The sequence below is a fragment of the Saccopteryx leptura genome, chromosome 3 (genome assembly GCF_036850995.1).
Source record: "Saccopteryx leptura isolate mSacLep1 chromosome 3, mSacLep1_pri_phased_curated, whole genome shotgun sequence".
NCBI classification, from domain to species: Eukaryota; Metazoa; Chordata; class Mammalia; order Chiroptera; family Emballonuridae; genus Saccopteryx; species Saccopteryx leptura.
In genome coordinates this window covers 121,195,204-121,220,116 of record NC_089505.1, presented here as the reverse complement: position 1 = coordinate 121,220,116, position 24,913 = coordinate 121,195,204, and the positions used below count along the sequence as shown (strand labels likewise).

General features: G+C 39.5%; 1 protein-coding gene across 2 annotated transcripts in view; it reads right to left on the bottom strand.

Moving 5' to 3' along the window:
- The window catches only part of LOC136400107 (cytochrome P450 4X1-like), a 72,732-nt gene extending 53,189 nt beyond the window's left edge, over positions 1-19,543 (bottom strand). For both annotated transcript variants that reach the window (XM_066376203.1, XM_066376204.1), the window contains exon 1: positions 19,356-19,543. In XM_066376203.1, the coding sequence (XP_066232300.1) occupies positions 19,356-19,532 (177 nt within the window). In that variant the 5' untranslated portion in view covers positions 19,533-19,543. The remainder of the gene's footprint in view (positions 1-19,355) is intronic.
- Between the last annotated feature and the right edge of the window lie 5,370 nt (positions 19,544-24,913).

Sequence of the window (24,913 nt, the reverse complement as noted above, 5' to 3'; positions counted from 1 at the left end):
CAAATTAAGTGTAAAACATATACTCTGAAAACCACAAAAACTATTTGAAAGAAATTTAAAAGATTCAAATAACTGGAAAAGCATCCATTTTCATGTATCAGGGGACTTAATATTGTTTAGAAGGTAATATTTCCCAAATTGGTTTACAGATCAATGCAATCCCTATCAGAATTATACCTAGCTTCTGTGTAGATACTGACAAGCTGATGCTAAAATTTATATGGAAACTGGAAGCATCCAGAGTGGTCTAAATGATCTTGTAAAAGAACAGAGTAGGATAACTCATGCTTCCTGATTTCAGAACTTACCATCAGGTAACAATAATTAAAACAGTGTGGCATTGACATAAGGATAGACCAATTATATAGAATTCAGAATCCAAAAATAAACCATGTTTATAGTCAATTTTGTTTGACAAAGATACTATGACATAGTAGAAATGTATATATATTGGTGAACATAGCTTCTAGCACAAAGCTCCTAGAATGCTGGTAATTTCCTAAGTGACAAGGGTACTAGGGAGCTCCAAGATGGCAGCGGAGTAGGCAAACGCACAGACACCCAGCTCTCAACACCAAACTGGAATACAAATCAATTTAGGAAAAATCAGCATGAAAAACCAACACTGAACTACAAGAACAGCTCTCAAAAATCAAGGAGCAAAGAGGAAACCACAATAATCCTGGTAAGGAGTGCCTGAATCTCCTCTGCTTACAGGAACGGAAGGGGGGGGAGGGTGAGGCTGAGAGCCCAGAGAGGATTTCACAGAGGAAAAAGAAACTACTGCTCACAGCCACTTACCTGGTGACCAGGGAGCAAGGTGGGTTGAAAAGACCAGCTTATCTCCCAAGTGGAAAGGACAGGGAGAGGGACAGACTGTGAGGGGCTAAAGTATTCAAGAAACAAAATAAGAAAGCTGACTCATTCATGCTGGAGGCGGCCATAGCTGGGGGAGGGACTGAACCTTTCACAAAACAGAGCTGAAGTGCTTCCAGATCAGAGATCTCCGGACATCTATCCAGCTCCAATCAGCGCAACAAGACACAGCTGAAAACAAGAAGTAGGGAGGAGGGGCAGTAACTCAGGTCTCCATGGAGATCTGAGATACACCTCCCCCTACTGAAGCTGAGAAAAACCCTGCCCCCAGTGAGATTAGTTGGTGGAAGAGACCTTCAGCGTCTCAGGTTACACCCACAGCATTCCTGATTACAGTTTCAAGGAAGCCCCCTGCTGAGATCAGTTAACAAGACTATCACCTGTTAAGAAAACAAACAAATCAAGACTTCAAAGCTGCCCAAATCCGAAAGTGGATTACAAATAATAGCTGATACCAACCCAAGAAGACCTAGAAATAACACAACTGAAAACTGGAGGCAGACAACACCAAGCCTAGACTCAACCAACTCTACAAATAAAACACCATGATGAAAAGACAAAGGAGTGCAATCCAAATGAAACCACAAGAGACACCTTTGAGAGATGAGCTGAGTGATATGGAAATAATCAAACTTCCAGATGCGGAGTTCAAAATAATGATTGTAAGGATGCTTAGGGATCTTAGAACAACAAAGATGGTCATTATGAAAACCTAAATAAAGAAATAGCAAGTATAAAAAAGAACCAGTCAGAGATAACAAATACAATATCAGAAATAAAGACCACAATGGAAGAACTTAAAAACAGGATAGATAGAGCAGAGGATCGAATCAGCGAGTTAGAGGACAACTGGAATGAGGGCATAAAAGCAGAGAAGAAAAGAGAAAAGACTCAAAAAGTCTGAGGAAACTCTTAGAGAGCTCTGTGACAACATGAAGAGAAATAACATCCGCATCATAGGGGTTCCTGAAGAAGAAGAAAAGGAACAAGGAATAGAAATGTTGTTCAATCATATCATAGCTGAAAATTTCCCTAAATTAATGCAAGAGAAACTCTCACAAGTCCAAGAAGCACAGAGGACTCCATTAAAAAGAAACCCAAAGAAACCTACACCAAGACACATCATAATTAAAATACCAAAGCTAAGCGATAAAGAGAAAATATTAAAAGCTGAAAGAGAAAAAAAAGTTATCACCTACAAAGGAGCCCCCATAAGGATGACATCTGACTTCTCAACAGAAACACTTGAGGCCAGAAGGGAATGGCAAGAAATATTCAAAGTAATGCAGAACAAGAACCTACAACCAAGACTACTTTATCCAGCAAGGCTATCATTTAAAATCGAAGGAGAAATAAAAAGCTTCCCAGACAAAAAACAACTCAAGGAATTCATTACAACCAAACCAATGCTGCAGGAAATGTTAAGGGGCCTGTTGTAAACAGATCAAAGTGGGAAAAGAATATAGCAAAAAAAGGAATACACCTTTAAAGAAGAAAATGGCAATAAACAACTACATATCAATAATAACCTTAAATGTAAATGGATTAAATGATCCAATCAAAAGACATAGGGTAGCTGCGTGGATAAGAAAACAGGACCCATACATACGTTGTCTAAAAGAGACACACCTTAGAACAAAAGACACACATAGATTGAAGGTAAAAGGATGGAAAAAAACATTTCATGCAAACGGAAATGAAAAAAAAGCTGGGGTAGCAATACTTATATCAGACAAATTGGACTTTAAAACAAAGGATATAGTAAGAGATAAAGAAGGCCACTACATACTGATAAAGGGCGTAATCCAACAGAAAGATATAACTATTATAAATATCTATGCACCTAATATAGGAGCACCCAAATATATAAAACAGACTTTGATGGATTTAAAGGGCGAGATCAACAGCAATACTATAATAGTAGGGGATTTCAATACCCCACTAACATCACTAGATAGATCCTCAAGAAAGAAAATTAACAAAGAAACAGCAGACTTATTGGAAACACTAGATCAACTCGATTTAATAGATATCTTCAGAACCTTTCACCCTAAAGCAGCAGAATATACATTCTTTTCAAGTGCTCATAGTACATTCTCTAGGATAGACCACATGTTAGGGCACAAAAGTACTCTCAACAAATTTAAGAAGACTGAAATCATATCAAGCACTTTCTCTGATCACAACAGCATGAAACTAGAAATGAATCACAGCAGAAAAGCTCAAAAATTCTCAAATACATGGAAACTAAATAGCAGGGTGTTAAATAATGAATGGATTAAGAATGAGATCAAAGAAGAAATAAAAAAATTCCTAGAAACGAATGACAATGAGCATACAACAACTCAAAATTTATGGGACACAGCGAAAGCAGTGCTGAGAGGGAAGTTCATAGCACTACAGGCACACTTTCAGAAGCTAGAAAAAGCTCAAATAAACAACTTAACTCTGCAACTAAAAGAATTAGAAAAAGAACAGCAAGTAAAGCCCAAATGTAGTAGAAGGAAGGAAATAATAAAGATCAGAGCAGAAATAAATGACATAGAGGCTAAAGAAACAATACAGAGGATCAATGAAACTAGGAGCTGGTTCTTTGAAAAGGTAAACAAGATTGATGAACCTTTAAGTAGACTCACCAAGAAAAAGAGAGAGAGGACTCACATAAATAAAATTAGAAATGAGAGAGGAGAAATAACAACTGATACAACAGAAATACAAAATATTGTAAGAAAATACTATGAAGAACTGTATGCCAAAAAACTAGACAACCTAGATGAAATGGACAAATTCCTTGAAATATACAATCTTCCAAAAATCAATCTGGAAGAATCAGAAAACCTAAACAGACCGATTACAATGAATGAGATCGAAACAGTTATCAAAAAACTCCCAACAAAGAAAAGTCCGGGGCCCGATGGCTTCACAACGGAATTCTACCAAATATTCAAAGAAGAACTAATTCCTATACTTCTCAAACTATTTCAAAAAATTCAAGAGGAAGGAAGACTTCCAAGCTCCTTTTATGAGGCGAGCATAATTCTGATTCCAAAACCAGGCAAAGACAACACAAAGAAAGAAAATTATAGGCCAATATCTCTGATGAATATAGATGCTAAAATCCTCAACAAAATATTAGCAAACCGGATCCAACAATATATGGAAAAAATCATACACCATGATCAAGTGGGATTTATTCTGGGGAGGCAAGGCTGGTAAAATATTCGTAAATCAATCAATGTGATTCATCACATAAACAAAAAGAAGGAGAAAAACCATATGATAATTTCAATAGATGCAGAAAAAGCATTTGATAAAATCCAGCACCCATTCATGATCAAAACTCTCAGCAAAGTGGGAATACAGGGAACATACCTCAACATGATAAAAGCCATCTATGAGAAACCCACAGCCAACATCATACTCAGTGGGAAAAAATTAAAAGCAATACCCTTAAGATCAGGAATAAGGCTGGGGTGCCCCCTTTCACCACTCTTATTTAACATAGTCCTGGAAGTCCTAGCCACAGCAATCAGACAAGAAGAAGAAATAAAAGGCATTCAAGTTGGAAAAGAAGAAGTAAAACTATCATTATTTGCAGATGATATGATATTTTATATAGAAAACCTAAAGTCTCAGTCAAAAAACTACTGGACCTGATAAATGAATTCAGCAAAGTGGCAGGATATAAAATCAATACTCAGAAATCAGAAGCATTTTTATACACCAACAATGAACAGTCAAAAAGAGAAATTAAGGAAACAATCCCCTTCACAATTACAACCAAAAAATAAAGTACCTAGGAGTAAACTTAACCAAGGAGACTAAAGACTTGTACTCGGAAAATTACAAAGCATTGATAAAAGAAATCAAGGAAGATACAAACAAGTGGAAGCATATACCGTGCTCATGGTTAGGAAGAATAAACATCATTAAAATGTCTATATTACCCAAAGCAATCTATAAATTTAATGCAATATCAATTAAAATACCAATGACATACTTCAAAGATATAGAACACATATTCCAAAAATTTATATGGAACCAAAAGAGGACACGAATAGCCTAGGCAATCTTAAAAAAAGAAGAATAAAGTGGGAGGTATCACACTTCCTGATATCAAGTTATACTACAAGGCCGTTGTACTCAAAACAGCCTGGTACTGGCATAAGAACAGGCATATAGATCAATGGAACAGAACAGAGAACCCAGAAATAAACCCACAGTTCTATGGACAACTGATATTTGACAAAGGAGGTAAGGAAATACAATGGAGTAAAGACAGCCTCTTTAACAAATGGTGTTGGGAAAATTGGACAGCTACCTGCAAAAAAATGAAACTAGATCACCAGCTTACACCACTCACAAAAATAAACTCAAAATGGATAAAAGACTTAAATGTAGGCCGTGAAACCATAAGCATCTTAGAAGAAAACATAGGCAGTAAGCTCTCGGACATCTCTCGGAGCAATATATTTGCTGATTTATCTCCACAGGGAAGTGAAATAAAAGACAGGATAAACAAATGGGACTATATCAAACTAAAAAGCTTTTGCACAGCTAAAGACAACAAGAATAGAATAAAAAGACAAACTACACAATGGGAAAACATATTTGACAATACGTCTGATAAGGGGTTAATAACCAAAATTTATAAAGAACTTGTAAAACTCAACACCAGGAAGACAAACAACCCAATCAAAAAATGGGCAAAAGAGATGAATAGACACTTCTCCAAAGAGGACATACAGATGGCCAATAGGCATATGAAAAAATGCTCAACATCACTAATCATTAGAGAAATGCAAATTAAAACTACAATGAGATATCACCTCACACCAGTCAGAATCACGCTCATCAACAAAACAACACAGAATAAGTGCTGGCGAGGATGTGGAGAAAAGTGAACCCTACTGCACTGTTGGTGGGAATGCAGACTGGTGCAGCCACTGTGGAAAACAGTATGGAGATTCCTCAAAAAACTGAAAATCGAACTGCCTTTTGACCCAGCTATCCCACTTTGAGGAATATACCCCAAGGACACCATAGAACGGCTCCAAAAGGAGAAATGTACCCGCATGATTGTGGCAGCATTGTTCACAATAGCAAAGATCTGGAAACAGCCCAAGTGTCCGTCAGAGAACGAGTGGATTAAAAAGCTTTGGTACATATATACTATGGAATACTAGTCAGCCATAAGAAATGATGACATCGGATCATTTACAATAACATGGATGTACCTTGACAACATTATACGGAGTGAAATAAGTAAATCAGAAAAAAAACTAAGATGAATCCATACATAGAAGGGACATAAAAATGAGACTCAGAGACATGAACAAGAATGTGATGGCAACAGGGGTGGGGACTTGGGGGAGGGGGGATGGGGTGAAGAAGGAGAGAGGGGTTAGAGGAGGGGAGGGGCACAAAGAAAACCAGATAGAAGGTGACAGAAGACAATTTAACTTTGGGGGAGGGGTATACAGCACAATCAAATGTCAAAATAATCTAGAGATATTTTCTCTCAACATATGTACCCTGATTTATCAATGTCACTGCATTAAATTTAATTTAAAAAAAATGATTAGAAAAAAAAAAAAAAAAGAGTACTAGGATCAGGTGGTTCCAAGATGGCCACAAAGTAGGCAGACGCTCCAACTCCCACTTCCCAGAACCAAAATGGATTACAACTTAAATCTGAGCACACTCATCAGGAAAAACAAACTTTGGACTAAACCAAGAGGATTCTACAGCCAAGGACCATCAAAGAACCCACACTGAGTCTTGTAAGAAAGGCAGAGACGGCCCTGGCCGGTTGGCTCAGCGGTAGAGTGTTGGCCTGGCGTGCGGGGGATCCGGGTTCGATTTCCGGCCAGGGCACATAGGAGAAGCACCCATTTGCTTCTCCACCACCCCTCCTTCCTCTCTGTCTCTCTCTTCCCCTCCCGCAGCCAAGGCTCCATTGGAGCAAAGATGGCCCGGGCGCTGGGGATGGCTCCTTGGCCTCTGCCCCAGGTGCTAGAGTGGCTCTGGTCGTGGCAGAGCGACACCCCAGAAGGGCAGAGCATCACCCCCTGGTGGGCAGAGTGTCACCCCTGGTGGGCATGCTGGGTGGATTCCGGTCGGGCACATGTGGGAGTCTGTCTGACTGTCTCTCCCCGTTTCCAGCTTCAGAAAAATACAAAAAAAAAAAGAAAGAAAGAAAAGCAGAGACGCAGAAAAGGCTGCCCCGCTCCCAGGAGCAAGCGGTGGCCGGGAGGGACTTTCATGATGGGGAGGACTGTCCAGCAAGTTATAGGTCCTTATCCCCAAAACCAGAATCCCAGCCTAGAGCCCTGGAGCCTGGAAGGGGCTTACAGACTATATTTTGGCTGAGAAAAAAAGCCTAGACACAGTTTGAGAAAAGGAGGCAGGACTTTCAGATCCAGGCTCCATATTAAAGAAACTGCACAGAGAGCCTTGCTCACAGCCACTTTCCCGGAGCTCCAGGAGGACACCCTAACCCCTGGGCTGAGTCACTCCCCAAATTTAAAGTGAACATTTTTTCTGGAAACAGCATCACCAGCAAAGGAAAGAGAGTGCCCCGTCAACTGGAGGCTCCCCTACCCTAGCTAGAACAAAGGCACTTAGAGCCAGGCACCATGTAAGGGACACAAATAGGGAGTGCAGAGGTCTAAGCTACACCCCCCCACACACACACACACACAATGCTGAGTGCTAGCTCAGGGCAGGCAAGCCAGAGGCAGCAAACGTGGCTGTGGAAATTTGAGCAAGAACACACGAGCAGGCTGCAGAACCGGGAACCGCTGCTGCGGCTGCAGAAGTCCGGGCTCACACACAGCCCTGCTTGCTGAGTGGGCCCGCCGTTGGTGGGGGTAGAGGCCTGAGTGTCAGCTGAGGGGGTACATGCAGGCGCGCATGAGCCATCAGCAAGGATGGAAGTCACGCTGGCTGCTGTGGAGATCCGGCCTGCAGGCAAACCAGCCCACAGTGGGGCATGCCCTCGGCAGTGATCTGAGCAGGGGCAGAGTCCTGAGGGTCAGTGGAGGAGAAAGGGCAGGCACACAAGAGCCCACCAGAGAGGGCAGAAGTTGCACCGGCATGCAAACTTGTTCAAGGTGCAGGCATGCCCTCAGTGGCAGCGAAAGCACAGTAGACCTCAGTGGTGGTCAGAGCAGGCGTGCATGGCACCACTCACAGGGATGAAAGCTAAGGCAGATGCCCAAGCCCGTGAGCAAAAGTGCCCACAGCATACACCGGCTCTCAGAGGCAGTGGAGGCTGGGGCGGCCACAGAAGCAGTCCAAATGGGTATGTGGGCATGTGCAGCCCAACCAGACCAGAAGCAGTTGCAGAGGTGGGCTGGCGCCAGCAGCATCTGAACCCAAAAGCCCCAGACAGCAACAGCGGTGGTGGCCTGGTAGACACACCACACAACGGGAGCACAGGGGTCAAACCTACTGGACCCCTGTGACTACACCCTACTCAGTGCTGAAAAAGAACAAAATAACAAAATAAGAGAAAATAAAATAAGTAAATAAAATGTCTGGATAGAATGACACCTGAAGCTAAGGAGTGGGCCACATCTAATACCGTACCTAATCACTGAATTACAGTACTGAGCCCAAGAAGTAGCCAGCAATAAGAGGCAACAGAAAGAAAATTTTAGGGGAACTTGAACTTTTAAAGGAATTTCTCCCAGGCCAAGAGTAGATAAAAGCAAGCTTAGGAGTGCAGCTGATATTTACAATGGCACCTGGACCCAGCAGAGGCAGCCACAAGATCTGGATAACCTGTAGCTCCCAAAACATGGATAAGAACCAATCATAAGCAGTAATCCCCACTGATCTGCACCAGGCCCCAGCCAGGGAAGTCCAGGGCAACACAGACAAAATGGGAAAACATACAAGTGCAATCCAAATGAATCAACAAGAGGAAAACCCAGAAAATGAACTGAGTGAGATGGAAATAAGCAAACTACCAGATGCAGAGTTTAAATTAATGATTATTAGAATGCTGAAAGATCTTAGAAAAACAATGGATGGACACAGTGAGCACATAAATAAAAAGATAACAAGCATTAAAAAGAACATTAATAAAGAAGAACCAGTCAGAAATGACAAATACAATATCAGAAATGAAGACTACACTAGAAGCAATTAAAAGCAGGCTTGATGAAGCAGAGGATCAAATCAGAGATTTAGAAAACAAGATAAATGAAAACATGAAAGTGGAGCAGCAAAAAGAAAAGAGACTGAAAAAATCAGAAGAAACTCTAAGAGAGCTCTGTGACATCCTAAAGAGAAACAACATCTGCATCACAGGAGTTCCTGAAGAAGAAGAGAAAGAACAAAAGATAGAGACCTTGTTCAATCAAATCATAGCTGAAAACTTCCCTAAATTGATGCAGGAAAAAGCCACACAAGTTCAAGAAGCACAGAGAACTCCATTAAAGAGAAACTCAAAGAAATCCACGCCAAGACCCATCATAATTAAAATACCAAAGCTAAGAAATAAAGAGAAAATATTAAGGGCTGCTAGAGAAAAAAAAGGCTATCACCTACAAAAGAGCTCCCATACGAATGACATCTGACTTCTCAACAGAAACACTTGAAGCCAGTAGGGAATGGCAAGAAAAATTCAAAGTAATGCAGAACAAGAGCTTACAACAAAGATTACTTTATCCAGCAAGGTTATCATTTAAAATTTAAGGAGAAATAATAAACTTCCCACACCAAAAAAAAAACAAAAACCAAAACCAAAACTCAAGGAATTCATTACAACCAAACCAATGCTGCAAAAAATGTTAAGGGGCCTGTTGTAAAGAGAATAAAGGAGGAAAAGAAATAGTAAAAGAGAAATATAGCTTTAAATAATAAAATGGCAATAAACAACACAAATCAATAATAACCTTAAATGTAAATGGATTAAATGATCCGATCAAAAGACATAGTGTAGCTGTGTGAATAGGAAAACAGGACTCATACATATGCTGTCTACAAGAGACGCACTTTAAAACAAAAGATGCACATAGACTGAAGGTAAAAGAATGGAAAAAAAATATTTTATGCAAATGGAAATGAAAAAAAAAAGCTGAGGTAGCAATACTTATATCAGACAAAATGGACTTTAAAACAAAGGCTACAGTAAGAGATAAAGAAGGTCACTACATAATGATAAAGGGAGCAATCCAACAGGAAGATATAACCATCATAATCATCTACGCACTTAATATAGGAGCACCTAAATATATAAAGCAGATTTTGATGGATATAAAGAATGAGATCAACAGCAATAGTATAATAGTAGGAGATTTCAATATGCCACTAACATCACTAGATAGATCTTCAAGAAAGAAAATTAACAAAAAAACAGCAGACTTAAAGGACACACTAGATCAACTTGATTTAATAGATATCTTTAGAACTTTTCACCCTAAGGCAGCAGAATATACATACTTTTCAAGTGCTCATGGTACATGCTCTGAGATAGACCACATGTTAGGGCACAAAAGCAGTCTCAACAATTTTAGAAGATTGAAATAATATCAAGCATTTTCTCTGATCACAATGGCATAAAACTAGAAATCAACCACAACAAAAAAACTGAAAAATACTCAAACACATGGAAACTAAATAGCATGTTATTAAATAACAAATGGGTTAACAATGAAATCAAAGAAGAAATAAAAAAAGTTCCTAGAAATGAATGATAACTCATTCATTGCATACAACAACTCAAAATTTATGGGATACAGCAAAAGCAGTCTGAGAGGGAAGTTCACAGCACTACAGGTTTACCTTAAGAAGCTAATAAAAGCTCAAATAAACAACCTAACCCTGCCTGACCTGTGGTGGCACAGTGGTTAAAGCGTCGACCTGGAAATGCTGAGGTCGCCGGTTCGAATCCCTGGCCTTGCCTGGTCAAGGCACATATGGGAGTTGATGCTTCCAGCTCCTCCACCCTTCTCTCTCTCTGTCTCTCCTCTCTCTCTGTCTCTCGCTCTCCTCTCTAAAATGAATAAATAAATAAATAAATTTTAAAAAGAATAAAAAGTTAATAAAATAAAAATTAAAAATACAAAAGAATTAAAAAAACAACTAACCCTGCATTTAAAAGAACTAGGAAAAAAACAGCAAGTAAAGCCCAGAGGTGGTAGAAGGAAGGAAATAATAAAGATCAGAGTGGAAATAAATGACATAGAGGCTAAAGAAACAATACAGAGGATCAATGAAACCAAGAGCTGGTTCTTTGAAAGGGTAAACAAGATCGATGAACCTTTAACCAGACTCACCAAGAAAAAAAGAGAAAAAACCCAAATAAATAAAATTAGAAATGAGAGTGGAGAAATAATAACTGACACAACAGAAATACAATATACTGTAAGAAAATACTATGAAGATTTGTATGCCAAAAAATTAAACAACCTGGGTAAAATGGACAAATTTCTTGAACATATAATCTTTCAAAAGTCAATCTGGAAGAATCAAAAAACCTAAACAAACTGATTACAACAAATAAGATAGAAACAGTTATCAAATAACTCCCAACAAACTAAAGCCCTGGGCCAGATGGCTTAACTGGTGAATTCTACCAAGGATTTAAAGAGGAACTAACTCCCATCCTTCTCAAGCTATTTTGAAAAGTTCAAGAGGAAGGAAGACTTTCAAGCTCCTTTTATGAGGTGAGCATAATTCTGATTCCAAAACCAGGCAAAGACAACACAAAGAAAGAAAATTATAGGCCTATATCCCTGATGAATTTAGATGCTAAAGTTCTCAACAAAATATTAGCAAACTGGATTCAGCAATACATGAAAAAAATCACATATCATAATCAAGTGAGATTTAGTCTGGGGAGACAAGGATGGTACAATATTCATAAATCAATCAATGTGATTCATCACATAAACAAAAGGAAGGAGAAAAACCACATGATAATTTCAATAGATGCAGAAAAAGCATTTGATAAAATCCAGCACCCATTCATGATCAAAACTTTCAGCAAAGTGGGAATACAGGGAACATATCTCCACATGATAAAGGCTATCTATGACAAAACCACAGCCAACATCATAATTAATGGGTAAAAATTAAAAGCAATACCGTAAGATCAGGAATAAAGCAACGGTGCCCCCTTTCACTACTCTTATTCAATATAGTACTGGAAGTCCTAGCTACAGCAATAAGACAAGAAGAAGAAATAAGAGGCATCCAAATTGCAACAGAAGAAGTAAAACTATCATTATTTGCAGATGATATGATACTGTATATAGAAAACCCTAAAGTCTCAGTCAAAATAATTACTGGACTTAATAAATGAATTCAGCAATGTGGCAGGATATAAAATTAATACTCAGAAATCAGAGGCATTTTTATACACAAACAATGAACTGTCAGAAATAGAAATTAAAAATAATCCCCTTCACTATTGCAACAAAAAAAAATAATAAAGTACCTACGAGTAAATTTAACCAAGGAGGTTAAAGACTTGTACTCGGAAAATTATAAAACATTAATAAAAGAAATCAAGGAAGATACAAACAAGTGGAAGCATATACCGTGTTCATGGTTAGGAAGGATAAACATAATTAAAATGTCTATATTACCCAAAGCAATTTATAAATTCAATGCAATACCAATGACATACTTCAAAGATATAGAACACATATTCCAAAAACGTATATGGATCAACAACAAAAGAACACGAATATCCTCAGCAATCTTGAAAAAGAAGAATAAAGTGGGAGGTATCACACTTCCTGATATCAAGTTATACTACAAGTCCATTGTACTCAAAACAGCCTGGTACTGGCATATGAACAGGCATATAGAACAATGGAACAGAACAGACAACCCAGAAATAAACCCACACCTTTATGGACAATTGATATTTGACAAAGGAGGTAAGAGCATACAATGAAGTAAAGATAGTCTCTTTAACAAATGGTGTTGGGAAAATTAGACAGCTACCTGCAAAAAAAATGAAACTAGACCACCAACTTACACCATTCACAAAAATAAACTCAAAATGGATAAAACACTTAAATGTAAGTCGTGAAACCATAAGCACCTTAGAAGAAAACATAAGCAGTAAGCTCACTGACATCTCTTGCAGCAATATATTTGCTGATTTATCTCCACGTTTAAGGGAAATAAAGGACAGGATAAACAAATGGGACTATATCAAATTTAAAAGCTTTTGCACAGCTAAAGACAATAAGAACAGAAAAGCCAAACTACACAATGGTAGAACATATTCGACAATGCATCTGAAAAGGGGTTAGTAACCAAAAATTATAAAGAACTTGTAAAACTCAACACCAGGAAGATAAACAATCCAATCAAAAATTGGGCAAAAGAAATGAATAGACACTTCTCCAAAGAGGACATACAGATGGCCAATAGACAGATGTAAAAATGTCTAACTAATCATTAGAGAAATGCAAATTAAAACCACAATGAGATATTACCTCACACCAGTCAGAATGGTGCTCATCAACAAAACAACACAGAATAAGTGCTGCCCAGGATGTGGAGAAAGGGGACCCTCCTGCACTGCTGGTGGGAATGCAGACTGGTGCAGCCACTGTGGAAAACAGTATGGCGATTTCTCAAAAAATTAAAAATGGAACTGCCTTTTGACCCAGCCATCCCACTTTTAGGAATATATCCCAAGAACACCATATCACTGACTCAAAAAAGGAAATGCACCCCCATGTTTATGGCAGCATTGTTCACAATAGCGAAGATCTGGAAACAGCCCAGTGTCTGTCAGTGGACGAGTGGATTAAAAAGCAGTGGTACGTATATACAATGGAATACTATAGGGCCATGAAAAAGAAGGAAAAGTTACCTTTTGCAACAACATGGATGGACCTGGAAACTATTATGTTAAGTGAAATAAGAAAGGCAGAGAAAGAGAAATATCATATGACCTCACTCATTTGAGCAATCCAAGTAACAATGTGAACTGAGGAATAGAATTAAACCTAAAGGGAAGGGGGGAGGGAGCTGTTGAGAAGGAGGCAAGGGAGATGTTGAAGGGAATATGGGGGAGAGGAGATGCATTCGGGGAGACACTAGAATCTATGTAAAAACAATAAATTTAAAAAAGAAAGAGTACTAGGAGTATGTTCGTCCTTATATTTGGTCTTTGAGACTGGTTTCTGACATGGGGGTCTTAATCCCTTGGACTTTTCTAAGTGATGGCAGTGTCTTTGTTCTAATGAATTGATTCTTGTGGACTCCTGAATGAAGGCAGGTCATTAGAAAGACTAAGCCATGATTAGAAGCTTAGACTTTTCAGCCCATCTTCCATTCTTCCAAGAGGGCAGAGGGTCTGAAGGAGGAGTTAGTAACTGATCATTCTGATATGATGAAGCCTCCATAAGAACCTGAAAAGTACAGTTTGGAGACGTTCCTGGCTGGGGAACACGCGGAGGAGCTAGGAGGGTGACACACCTGGAAAGGACATGGAAGCTCTGCATCCCGCCCCACATATCTTGTCCTATGCATCTTTTCTGTCTGGATGTTCACTGTATCCTTTATCATATCCTTTGTAATAAACCAGCATTCAGTAAGTAAATGTTTTTTGTTTTGTTTTTTTAGTTCTATGAGCCTTTCTAGCATATTACTCCCACCTGAGGAGGGGGTCATGGGAGGCTTCATTTAAAACTGATTGATCAGAAGCACAGGTAACAACCTGGACTTTCAACTGGCATCGGAAATTGGGGTAGGGATTGAGCCCTTAATCTGTGAGGTCTGATACTATCTTCAGATAGATCGTATTAGAATTGAGTTAATTTGTAAAACATGTAATTGGTGTCACAGAATTGTTTGGTGTGGGAAAAACTGTAGGACATCTAGTGTCAGAAATGTTGTGGGCGTGGTGGTGGTGTGCAAGTAAAGTAGATACATAGAATGATACACTAGGTGTTTCCTGCTCAGGTCCTTAAACAATTCAATGGGGGAAAGAACAGTCTTTTCAACAAACGGTGTTGAGATAACTGGATATTCACATGCAAAATAATGAAGTTGAAACCCTAGCTCACACATTCTACAAAACTCAAAATGGATCTGAGATCTAAATAAAAGAGCTAAAACTATAAAACTTCTTAGAAGAAAACATAATAATCTAATCTTGAATTTGGCAATTGTTTCATGGATATAACAAAAACACAAATAACAAAAGAAAAAATAGAGTAAATTGAACTTTCTTTTTGTCTTAAAACACTAAGTTTCAGGGGTTTTACAATGCATTATAAGATATTGATACAAGAATAAATAAAAAATAAGATAGAATTCTTGGAAATGAAAATTATGATAATGAAATCTTAAAAAATAGTACAAAGATAAAATCAAAAAGAAAAAAATTTTAAGTAGAGGCTTAATCCAGAGGGGTCCATATTCAACCAATAGGAGTTCCAGAAAGAGAGAAGAGAAAAATTGAGGTGATGAGGGGAAGGTATCAAAGAAACTGTACTATTGGTGTCCTGTCCCTAATTCTTCATCCTTATCACTTTAATGCATGTCATTATTAATCTTTATTTATTAATCTAAAAGTTGTCCCTGGCCACTGGAGCCTGCTTTGCAGCTTGCATTACAGTCTAGAAGTGCTCGAAATTTAACACCCCTTAAGAACAGTTTTCCACCAATGACAGTCAGGAGCTAGTCTAAAAAGGTTCTAGTTCCCTTACACTTTAGGCAGGATACTCTGGATTACCTCCACTGGCTACCAGAGTTCACCTGTGGGATTAAACTATAGTTATCCATAGTGGAACCTTGTTTGAGCACCAACCCTATGATCATTGCCTTTTCATCTGTATCTCACCTGCCTAAGCCTCTATCAGAGTTTTCTGGCATCATCTCCAAAATAAAATACTTGCTTTTAAATCCTTGTCCCAGCATCTTTTTCTGGGAAACCCTAAACTAAGACAAATACTATACATAAAAATTACCCAGAACTGATGTATATGAGTTTCCAGATTGAAAATATTGCCAACCTAAGTATCAGGAAAAATAACTGAAAAGAAAAACAAAAACCTAAATGCCGGCCCTGGCCGGTTGGTTCAGTGCTAGAGCGTCGGCCTGGCATGCAGAAGTCCCGGGTTCGATTCCAGGCCGGGGCACACAGGAGAGGCGCCCATCTGCTTCTCCACCCCTCCCCCTCTCCTTCCTCTCTATCTCTCTCTTCCCCTCCTGCAGCCGAGGCTCCATTGGAGCAAAGATGGCCCGGGCGCTGGGGATGGCTCCTTGGCCTCTGCCCCAGGCGCTAGAGTGGCTCTGGTTACAACAGAGCGTCGCCCCCTGGTGGGCATGCCGGGTGGATCCCGGTCGGGCGCATGCGGGACTCTGTCTGACTGTCTCCCCGTTTCCAGCTTCAGAAAAAATCCAAAAAATAAAAAAATTTAAAAAAACCAACCTAAATGCCATATCTAAGTATATCATAATTGAATTTCAGAACACCAAAGGCAAAGTGAAGATCTTACAGCTGTCAGGGAGAGGGAGAGAAAATGCCTAGAAGGATTAATAATCAGAAAGGTGGGAGAATTCTGGAAAAATGGTAGACTAGGAAGCACCAGTAATATGACTGCTCTCCAAGTCAATCATTGCAACTCATACAATTTTCCTGCTGTACCTATTTTGGAACTTGGGAGTCAACTGAAGGCTTGCAACTTCCAAGGGGAAGGCTTGGACTTTATATTTCAGTTAATTTTTGTCAATTTCAGCTCTTCACACAGTAGTAGTTATTCATTCTCCATCCCCAGCCCCATGGCAATCAGGTGCAGGTGCTCCTGAAGTATATACTTTGGGCACAGTGCAGAGGGGAGAAGTACCCTGCCTACAGATATTGGGGATTAGTGGTATGATCACTGATTACTTCTTTTGATCACAAAGAGGCACACAAAGAGGCTACTGGCCTTGTTTGTTCCACCTCTCTCCATTGTTGCAAGCCCTCTTATTCTAACCAGCTGAAGTGACTTCTAAGTGAATTTAAAAGCCAGTGCCTTTTTTCCCTAGTCATATTTCTGTTTTTCTTGTTTGAGAACCAGAGAGTAAAGACTGGGACATTCAAAAGCAATTGTATATATGAGGAAAAGTGACCTCACATGTCCTAGCAAAGACACAGTCTCAGAAAAAACCTGAGAAGACTTAGGCCTGACCTGTGGTAGCGCAGTGGATAAAGCGTCGACCTGGAAATCCCGAGGTCGCCGGTTCGAAACCCTGGGCTTGCCTGGTCAAGGCACATATGGGAGTTGATGCTTCCTGCTCCTCCCCCCTTCTCTCTCTCTCCTCTCTCTCCCCCCCCTCTTCTCTCTCCTTTCTAAAATGAATAAATAAAAAAATAAAATAAAAACCTGAGAAGACCTTAAGTTTACACCTCATGATGACCCTTGTCACAGAGAAAGCATACAAAAATTAAAAAAAAACAACAAAAACATCAAAAAAAAAACCCCAAAAAACTCCCAGCAAAACTTAGGGAAAGAAGAGAATATGATTACTTGAGTTACCATATTATTAGATTGAAAGGTCTAGCTTTTCTAAGGTAGAGGAAGGCTATTACCTTTTGGTCCCTCCTGTGCTCTAAATCCAAATCCATCCTTGATTCCTTGTTTTATTAAAAATATAAACCACTAGTTATTTTAAATACATTACTTTCTAAAATCATGTAAAAAACAAAAAGTGAGTTACAAAACACTATTGCAATAGTACTTGCTTTTATAATTACCCACACATATACATTTACTGAGATCTTTATTTCTCAATAAAGAATCAAAAGGCAAGTAAAAAAAAAACTAAAAAAATATAGGCCATTCAAAGAAAAAAATTAAATCAAAAGAAACTTCCCATGAAAATTACCCAAGGCTGGTACTATTAGACAAAACTTTAAGACAACTGTCTTACAGATGTTAAAAGAACGTAAGAAAGATGTAGAAAAATATTTTTTAAAGTATTATATGAACAAGACACAAATATCAATAAAAAGATAATAGGCCTAAAAATGCTGGAGATTAAGAGTATAGTAATGGGAATAAAAACTCACGAGAGGGATTCAAAAGCAGATATATCCAGACAGAAAAATAAAAAACAACTTGAAGGTACAACAATGAAATTATTGAGTCTAAAGAACAAAAAGAAAAGTGATTGAAGGAAATTGAAAAGAGTTTAAGGGAAGTATGGAGCACCATCAACTTAAACAATATACACTCTAGAAGGAGAAGAGAGAAAGAAAGGGATAGAGAGAATATTTAAAGAAATAATGGCTGAAAACTTCCTAAATTTGATGAAATACATGAAATAAACATTTAAGAAGCTCAGTGACCTCCAAGTAAGAGGAACTCAAAGAGACTCACTCTGAAACACATTATACTCAAACTTTTGAAAGACAAAGGTGAAAAGAGAACAATGTAAGCAATGACAGGTGACCCTTTACATACAAGAAATTTTGCATTAAGTTTTGATCAAATTTCCCATTAGAAACTTTGAAGGACAGAATACAGTGGGCTAACATAGTCAAAGTGCATGCACCTGCACACACACACACACACACAACAACAACAACAACAACAACAAAAACTATTAACAAAGAGTCCTATATCCAGCAAAACTGTCCTTCAAAACAGGAAAAAAATAAGACATCCTTAGATGGACCAGAGCTGAGGGAGCTTATTTCCACTAGACCTGCCCTGTAAGAAATGCTCAGAGGAGAAATTAAAAGACACTGGTAAGTAACCCAAACTCACATGAAGATAAAGATCTCAATAAAGGTAAATGTGTGGACAGTTATAAAAGCTAGTATTATTGTCATAGTAGTGTCTAACTCACTTTTTGTTTTCTAATGATTTTAAAATAATGTATTTAAAGTATCTTATATTTTTCATAAACCAAGGAACCAGGGGTGGGAGTGGATTTAGAGAACAGGAGAGATGAAAAAATAACGGTCCTCCTCTACCTTACAACTTGAAATCGGTCAATATTTTTTTGAGCTGGAGCTGCTCCCTGCTTCACAAGAATCTTAGGAAAAGAAAGTTAATTGTTTCTAGTTGGAATAGATTAAGGTTGTCAACTATTGTGTCCAGTATCTCACATTTTTGGACATTATTACATACTTTTTAGGATAATACTTAAAAAAAAGTTTTTACCAATGCATATGGAAGGATTTTTAAAATGCAGTACAAAAATGCAAGAAATTGGTGAAGCAGACACAGACCTGAGTTACACCACTCTCTTTTTCCGGATTCACTCTTTTGAAATAGGGCCCTCCCAGCCAGCAAAGCTGGTACGGGGTGTTTTCTTTTCCCTGTGGGGCTGTAAGGGAGCAAGTCTAGAATTATGAAAAGATGCGGAGAGCCACAGGCTGGCCCAGAGAGGTCTGTGCAGGATGGGAGGATGGGAGGATGGGAGGAAGGAAGGCAAGGAAGTAGCAGCCTCTCTGCCCGCTCGGTTTCCAGCATCCTCCTTCGCCCCTCCCTTCCGTCTACCTGCTGGTTCCCTTTAAACCAGTGCGGGGATGGCCCGGGGAAGGCGCGCAGGTCTCGCAGCAGCTGCTGCCTCCGCAGATACAGCTTGATGGCTTGCAGCAGCCCCAGGGTCAGGAAGGACACGAATGCCAGATAAAAGGGCCTCGCCCAGCGCGTCTCAAGCCAGGAGGACTCCATCACTCTGCGCTGCCGACTCCTGACAGTCTCCGGGGGCCCAGGGAGAGGGTGAGCTCTCGGAAGCACGGGGCTTGGGGAGGATCACCCAGCCCACTGCGTCTTTGTGCCCTCCGGGAAGCTCCCTCCTTCCACGGGTGGAGGTGGGAGTGGCAACAATAAACCCAATCTCAGGCTTGGCCAGAGGAGGCAGGAGCAAGTTCCGGATTTCTAACCCTTTATCAACTGATGCAAACCTGCCTTCAGGACGACTGCTTGTACTCTCCTGCAGTATCATATTTCAAATGTGGCAGTTTTCAATCAAGGGAGGTAATTATTAAATTTAGGTTTTGAAAGAATGCCAAGGCTGAGGTCATCATTTTTCTTCATTGCCACAAATAACTGGTAAACTGCTATACAAAAAGACCTTCTTTCCCACTCTGAAATTCTACCAAAACCCACAGTGGTCTGTAGGCAGGTGGTGGGCGTGTATGATCATAGTATTTGTACAGTGTGGCCTGTCCAGCCATATGCTGGTAAATATTTTAAACTGGTGCTCATGCTGATTTCTAGTGTTTGCAGACCTCCACCATGTCCGATTTCAAGCTGCCAACAGAGGGCCTTGAGGACAAATAAATATTGAGAAGAGATGCTAAGAAGCATAGCATTGTATAGTAGTTTCACCACCCAGATACAGTCAGGACCCACAGTGTAATTTGTAGATTAAGATGCAAAATGAAAATATTGCCCCCTGTTTTAAAATATATTAACAAGATGATAACAGCAGAGCACTAAACCAAGCATGCACTCTTCTGAGTGCAAGGTCCTGAGTGACTGCTCAGGATCCATGCCCATGACGCCAGCCCTTGACACAAGAGACATAAATGCCAATAGTAAAGATGATAAAGTTAGTAATGTAGTTAGGAAGTAATGAGGTGTTTTTTTATTATTACTTACGAGGTGATGAAGTAGGATGCAACAGACCCAGCTTTCCAAGCTACTATGCTACACTCCCATCTTTCTTTATAGGCATTGTCCACAATTCATTTATTCATTCATTATTTATGTTAAGATAGGCACATGTTAGGTGTTGTATTTACAGCCATGAACAATAAATCTGATCTCGTTACAACTTCCTATTCTCCTCCTGTCACTGCCTCCAAACTCCTCATTGCCTACCCCAACTCTGGAGCTAGGTTATATTTGGCAGGGTAATGGATAAGAGAATCCAGTGGTGATAACATCATCTGGACCAAGTACTGGCCCTTCAAATGTTCCATTTTGTGCCACAAGTTATTTTGCTTCCCTCTTTCCTAGAACTTCCTACCTCTTGCCTACCTCCCTCTCTCAACTAGAAATTATTTGACAGTGTCTCTGAATCTTGAGGTTCATACAATTTCTTCTGGAAAACTCGTGGCATTTTAGTTTTTAAGATTTTTTTCTCTGTAACCTGCTCCTTCTCCAAATTGTGATAGGTGAATAGTGGCTCTCATATGACTGCATCATGGTAACTGGGCTGAAGACCTCAGATCCATTCTTTGTCCTTATATTACAGCCAGTCTCAACTTTGTGAGATCTAATTTGGTCTCGTCCCTGGTGCCTTTGTGCTGAGTGACAAATAGCATGGTGTAGTTGGTGAACTTCTATATAGTTAGCTCTTTCAGCAGGGTCAGGACCTGGAGACTTCTTAGCTGACCCAGTCCCACCGAAACTATTACTGGAGGAGTTAATTTCTCTGAGACCTGGCCAGACCATCAGCTGCATTCTATGCCGTTTTTTGGAAAATGATAGAACTTTATGACGTTTTGTACCATTCTTCAGAGCATAAGAGATGCTCAGGCTTTCTTTCTGCTTTACTTCTATTTTCTTTGTTTCTCCCAAAAAGAAAGCAAGGCAAAATCCCCTTTCCTCTCAGCTTTTTCCTCAGTATGTTCAAACGCACAGTCAGTCCCCTACTTTTAGCTGAGAGGGGGAAAAAGTCAGATACTCCCCTGAGCACTGGCTTTCTGACCTCTGCCAATTTTGCCCTAGTCCCCCAGGCTGAATGAGGTGGGCTTTTACACAACCTCTTTTTCATGTGGTAAAAACTTTCCTTATCATATTGTCTGTGTTCCTTCTACTCCTGATTGAGAGTGAAAGTCTACAATCTACTTCAATAGGACATGCTAATGGGAGATATAGGAATTCAGAAAATTATATATTCTGGCTCAAAACTGACTTTCAATACTTATTGAAACTCAAAAATTCCATTTAGGAGGTCAGTTATCCCTTTTCTTGGCATTCCTGTGCAATGTCCACTCAGTTGAAATTTTTTGGCTGTGGTAGAGGGGTTAGGGGGCACTGAAGTCCCAGCAACATCAATGATGGTAGGCCCAGGAAAGAAGTTTAAACTTTACTTAAGGCCATGAAAATCCACTGGAGGAATTTAAGATGGAATGTGACATGGTGGAGAGTAAATCACTCGGACAGCTATTTGAAAGATAATAATAGCAAGTCAATTTTTATTATATGCTTGCTAAGTGCCAAGTACTATTCTAAAGTGATTTATATGTAGTAAATCAATTCTCATAATACACATTTGAGGTATGGAAACTAAGACATGGAGAGATTACACAATTTGCCCATCAGACGATAAGAAGTGGGATCAAGATTTATATCCCGACAGTCTGGGGAATCCAGGTCCCCAGATCTTAACATTCCTGGGAACATTTATGTAAAGCAGGTGTAAGAATGGAACTAGGAAACTAGTTCTAATGCTATTGCAATATTCAGATAATATCTTATAAAGGACTAGACTGGGTAGTGTCATTGGACAGAGAAGCTGAGTAGTGATCACTTCATTCTCTTTTTAATTAACACACCAGTTGTAATTATGAAGCGGGTCAAGTGAAAGGACCAAATTGTTAGGAGCATAAAAAGCAGAATGGCGATGGCGCAATGGATAGAACGTCGGACTGGGATGCGAAGAGCCAGTTTCGATATCCCAAAGTCGCCAGCTTGAGCACAGGCTCATCTGGTTTGAGCAAGGCTCATCAGCTTGAACCCAAGGTTGCTGGCTTGAACAAGGGGTCACTCAGTCCACTGTAGCCCCCTGGGTCAAGGCATATATGAGAAAGCAATCAATGAACAACTAAGGTGCCACAACGAAGAACTGATGCTTCTCATCTCTCTCCCTTCCTGTCTGTCCTTCTTTCTGTCTCAGTCACCAAAAATAAATAAATAAATAAATAAATAAATAAATAAATAAATAAATAAATAAATAAATGAAGCAGGATAAAGGGAGAGCACTCTCTCTGATGAGATAGACCGGATTCTGAGGATAATTTTGCCCTGGCAGAGGTTTAAGTGCCTAAGCAGAGTGGGAATGTGGAACAGCTGCTACAATTAATGCTGAGGGCTTTGGAAAGCAAGATTGTTAAGATATTGAGGAAGCAGTGAAATTTACATAGCAGGTTCCATGCAGAGGTCCAATAATACATGGTTTCTTCATTTTCTTCAACACCTGGAGGCAAGAGAATGGAAATGCACAGGAAAGAGGCACAGAGGTAGGCTCTACTCTCACTGCTGCCTCCTGCACACAGGCCAGTGCTGGGCGATGCCAGGAAACAAAGAAGGATCGAGCGTAAGCCCTGCCTTGGGAAAGTTCATAATCTGGTGGAGTGGACAGATGGATAAACAAAGAAATACAATAAAATGAATAAATGCTACAATTAAAAGAATCCCTATGTATTATATAGAACTCATTTCATCTTATGAATAAGTAAATAAAACTAAATAACTAACTAAATAAATAAAACAATTTAACTTTAGCCCCTTTTCTTCAGACTAAGAATTCCAAGGTCCTTTCTCCTCTCCTTGTCGTCTGTGAGCCACACCAGTTGTATTGACCTCTCTAATCCTAATGCATGACACAACCAGAATCAGGGAAACCTCTAAATATGTCTCACTTCTCATTGTGTTGTTCTGTTACCTTGAGTAATTCCCATATTTTAAAAAACTGGGTAGAGAGATGTGAGCCTACAAAAGAGGAAAAGAAGCAAGCAGAGATGAGTGAGAGAGACCAGGTGCACTAAGTATTTTGAAATAGAAGCAGAGAACACTGAGACACTTGAAGTAAAAAATAAATGTTCACTGTTCTTGAGACAAAGATCAAGTTTACAATGTGCTGACTGGAATCAGTCTCATGGAAGTCAGTTGTAATCATAGGAAGTGCTTTAATGTCAACAAAAACCATAATAAAGTGGTTAATACGTAAATATGATGGCTATTATTTAGTCTATGGAGAAAGCATTAACCACTCTGAAAAGTTTGGTTATGAAAAAGTGGATAGTGGATTTGAGGTAGAAGAAAATTAAGATCTTGAGATGATGTCAGAATAATGGCAGCCTGAGAGGTACTCCTGATCTCTCCCCTTGAAATTTTAACAAATTGAACAACTATAACACAGCAAAGGAACCCCAGCGGGGCTCTCAGGTGTCCCTGAAAGATCCATGCACTAATTGGACTAAAGGTTGGACAGGGTTTAAAGCGGTGGCAGAAGATAAAATGCATTGTGGTGGACTTTGGAGAGGAAAAAAGACAAACCTGGAGTAACTGGGGTTTTTCTTTTCTCTGCTGAACTATGGGGAGGAGGGAAGCTCAGTCTCTCTGGATTTTGTCTGAGGCTAACAGAGAAGGAAACTTGGAGTGACTGGGTCTCCTTCTGCCAGAAGGAGCAGTGAGATAGAGGGGCAGAGAGGGTGGTAAACCAAAGCAGCCAGAACAGGGGTCATAGCCAGTGTTCCTGCAGTCTGCCTGCAGCCTGCACTCAGCAGATACAAAGAAAGTTAAAATGCAGCCCCCCAGCCTCCAAGATCCAAGCTCTCTCACCTCATGGTACTGAGAGTAGCAGAGATAGACACCACAGCCAGCACTGCAGAAGCCACTCTCTATCCTGAAGAACAGAGGTGCTCCACGTCCAGTACCCATGTCAATTGAAATGTGGGAAGGAGAGCCAGGAAGTCTGATATCATCATTGCTAGAGCTATAAAGCCAGAGAGCTGAAGGCCAAATCCATAAAGCCCTCACAATACACTCCACCCACCAATGCAACTGAGGACCTACATCATTGCAACATCAACATCTCAGCAGTGGACAGCCCAGGAACTTCATAGAACTAAAAGTTGTTATACTGCAACACCTACTGGAAGAAAACTCTCAAATCCCAAATTTATCTCTCTTTTTTCATCCCTTTCTTCTTTTTATTCTTTTTTTCTTTTTCTTTTGAAATTATATTTTTTAAATTTATATTCTTATTTTTATCTTTCATGGAGTTTTCTTTTTAATTTTTTGTTTGCTTTTGATTTTATTCTGTGTTTTTTCTTGTCATAATTTTTGAAATCTTTATATTTTTATTGTATTTTGTA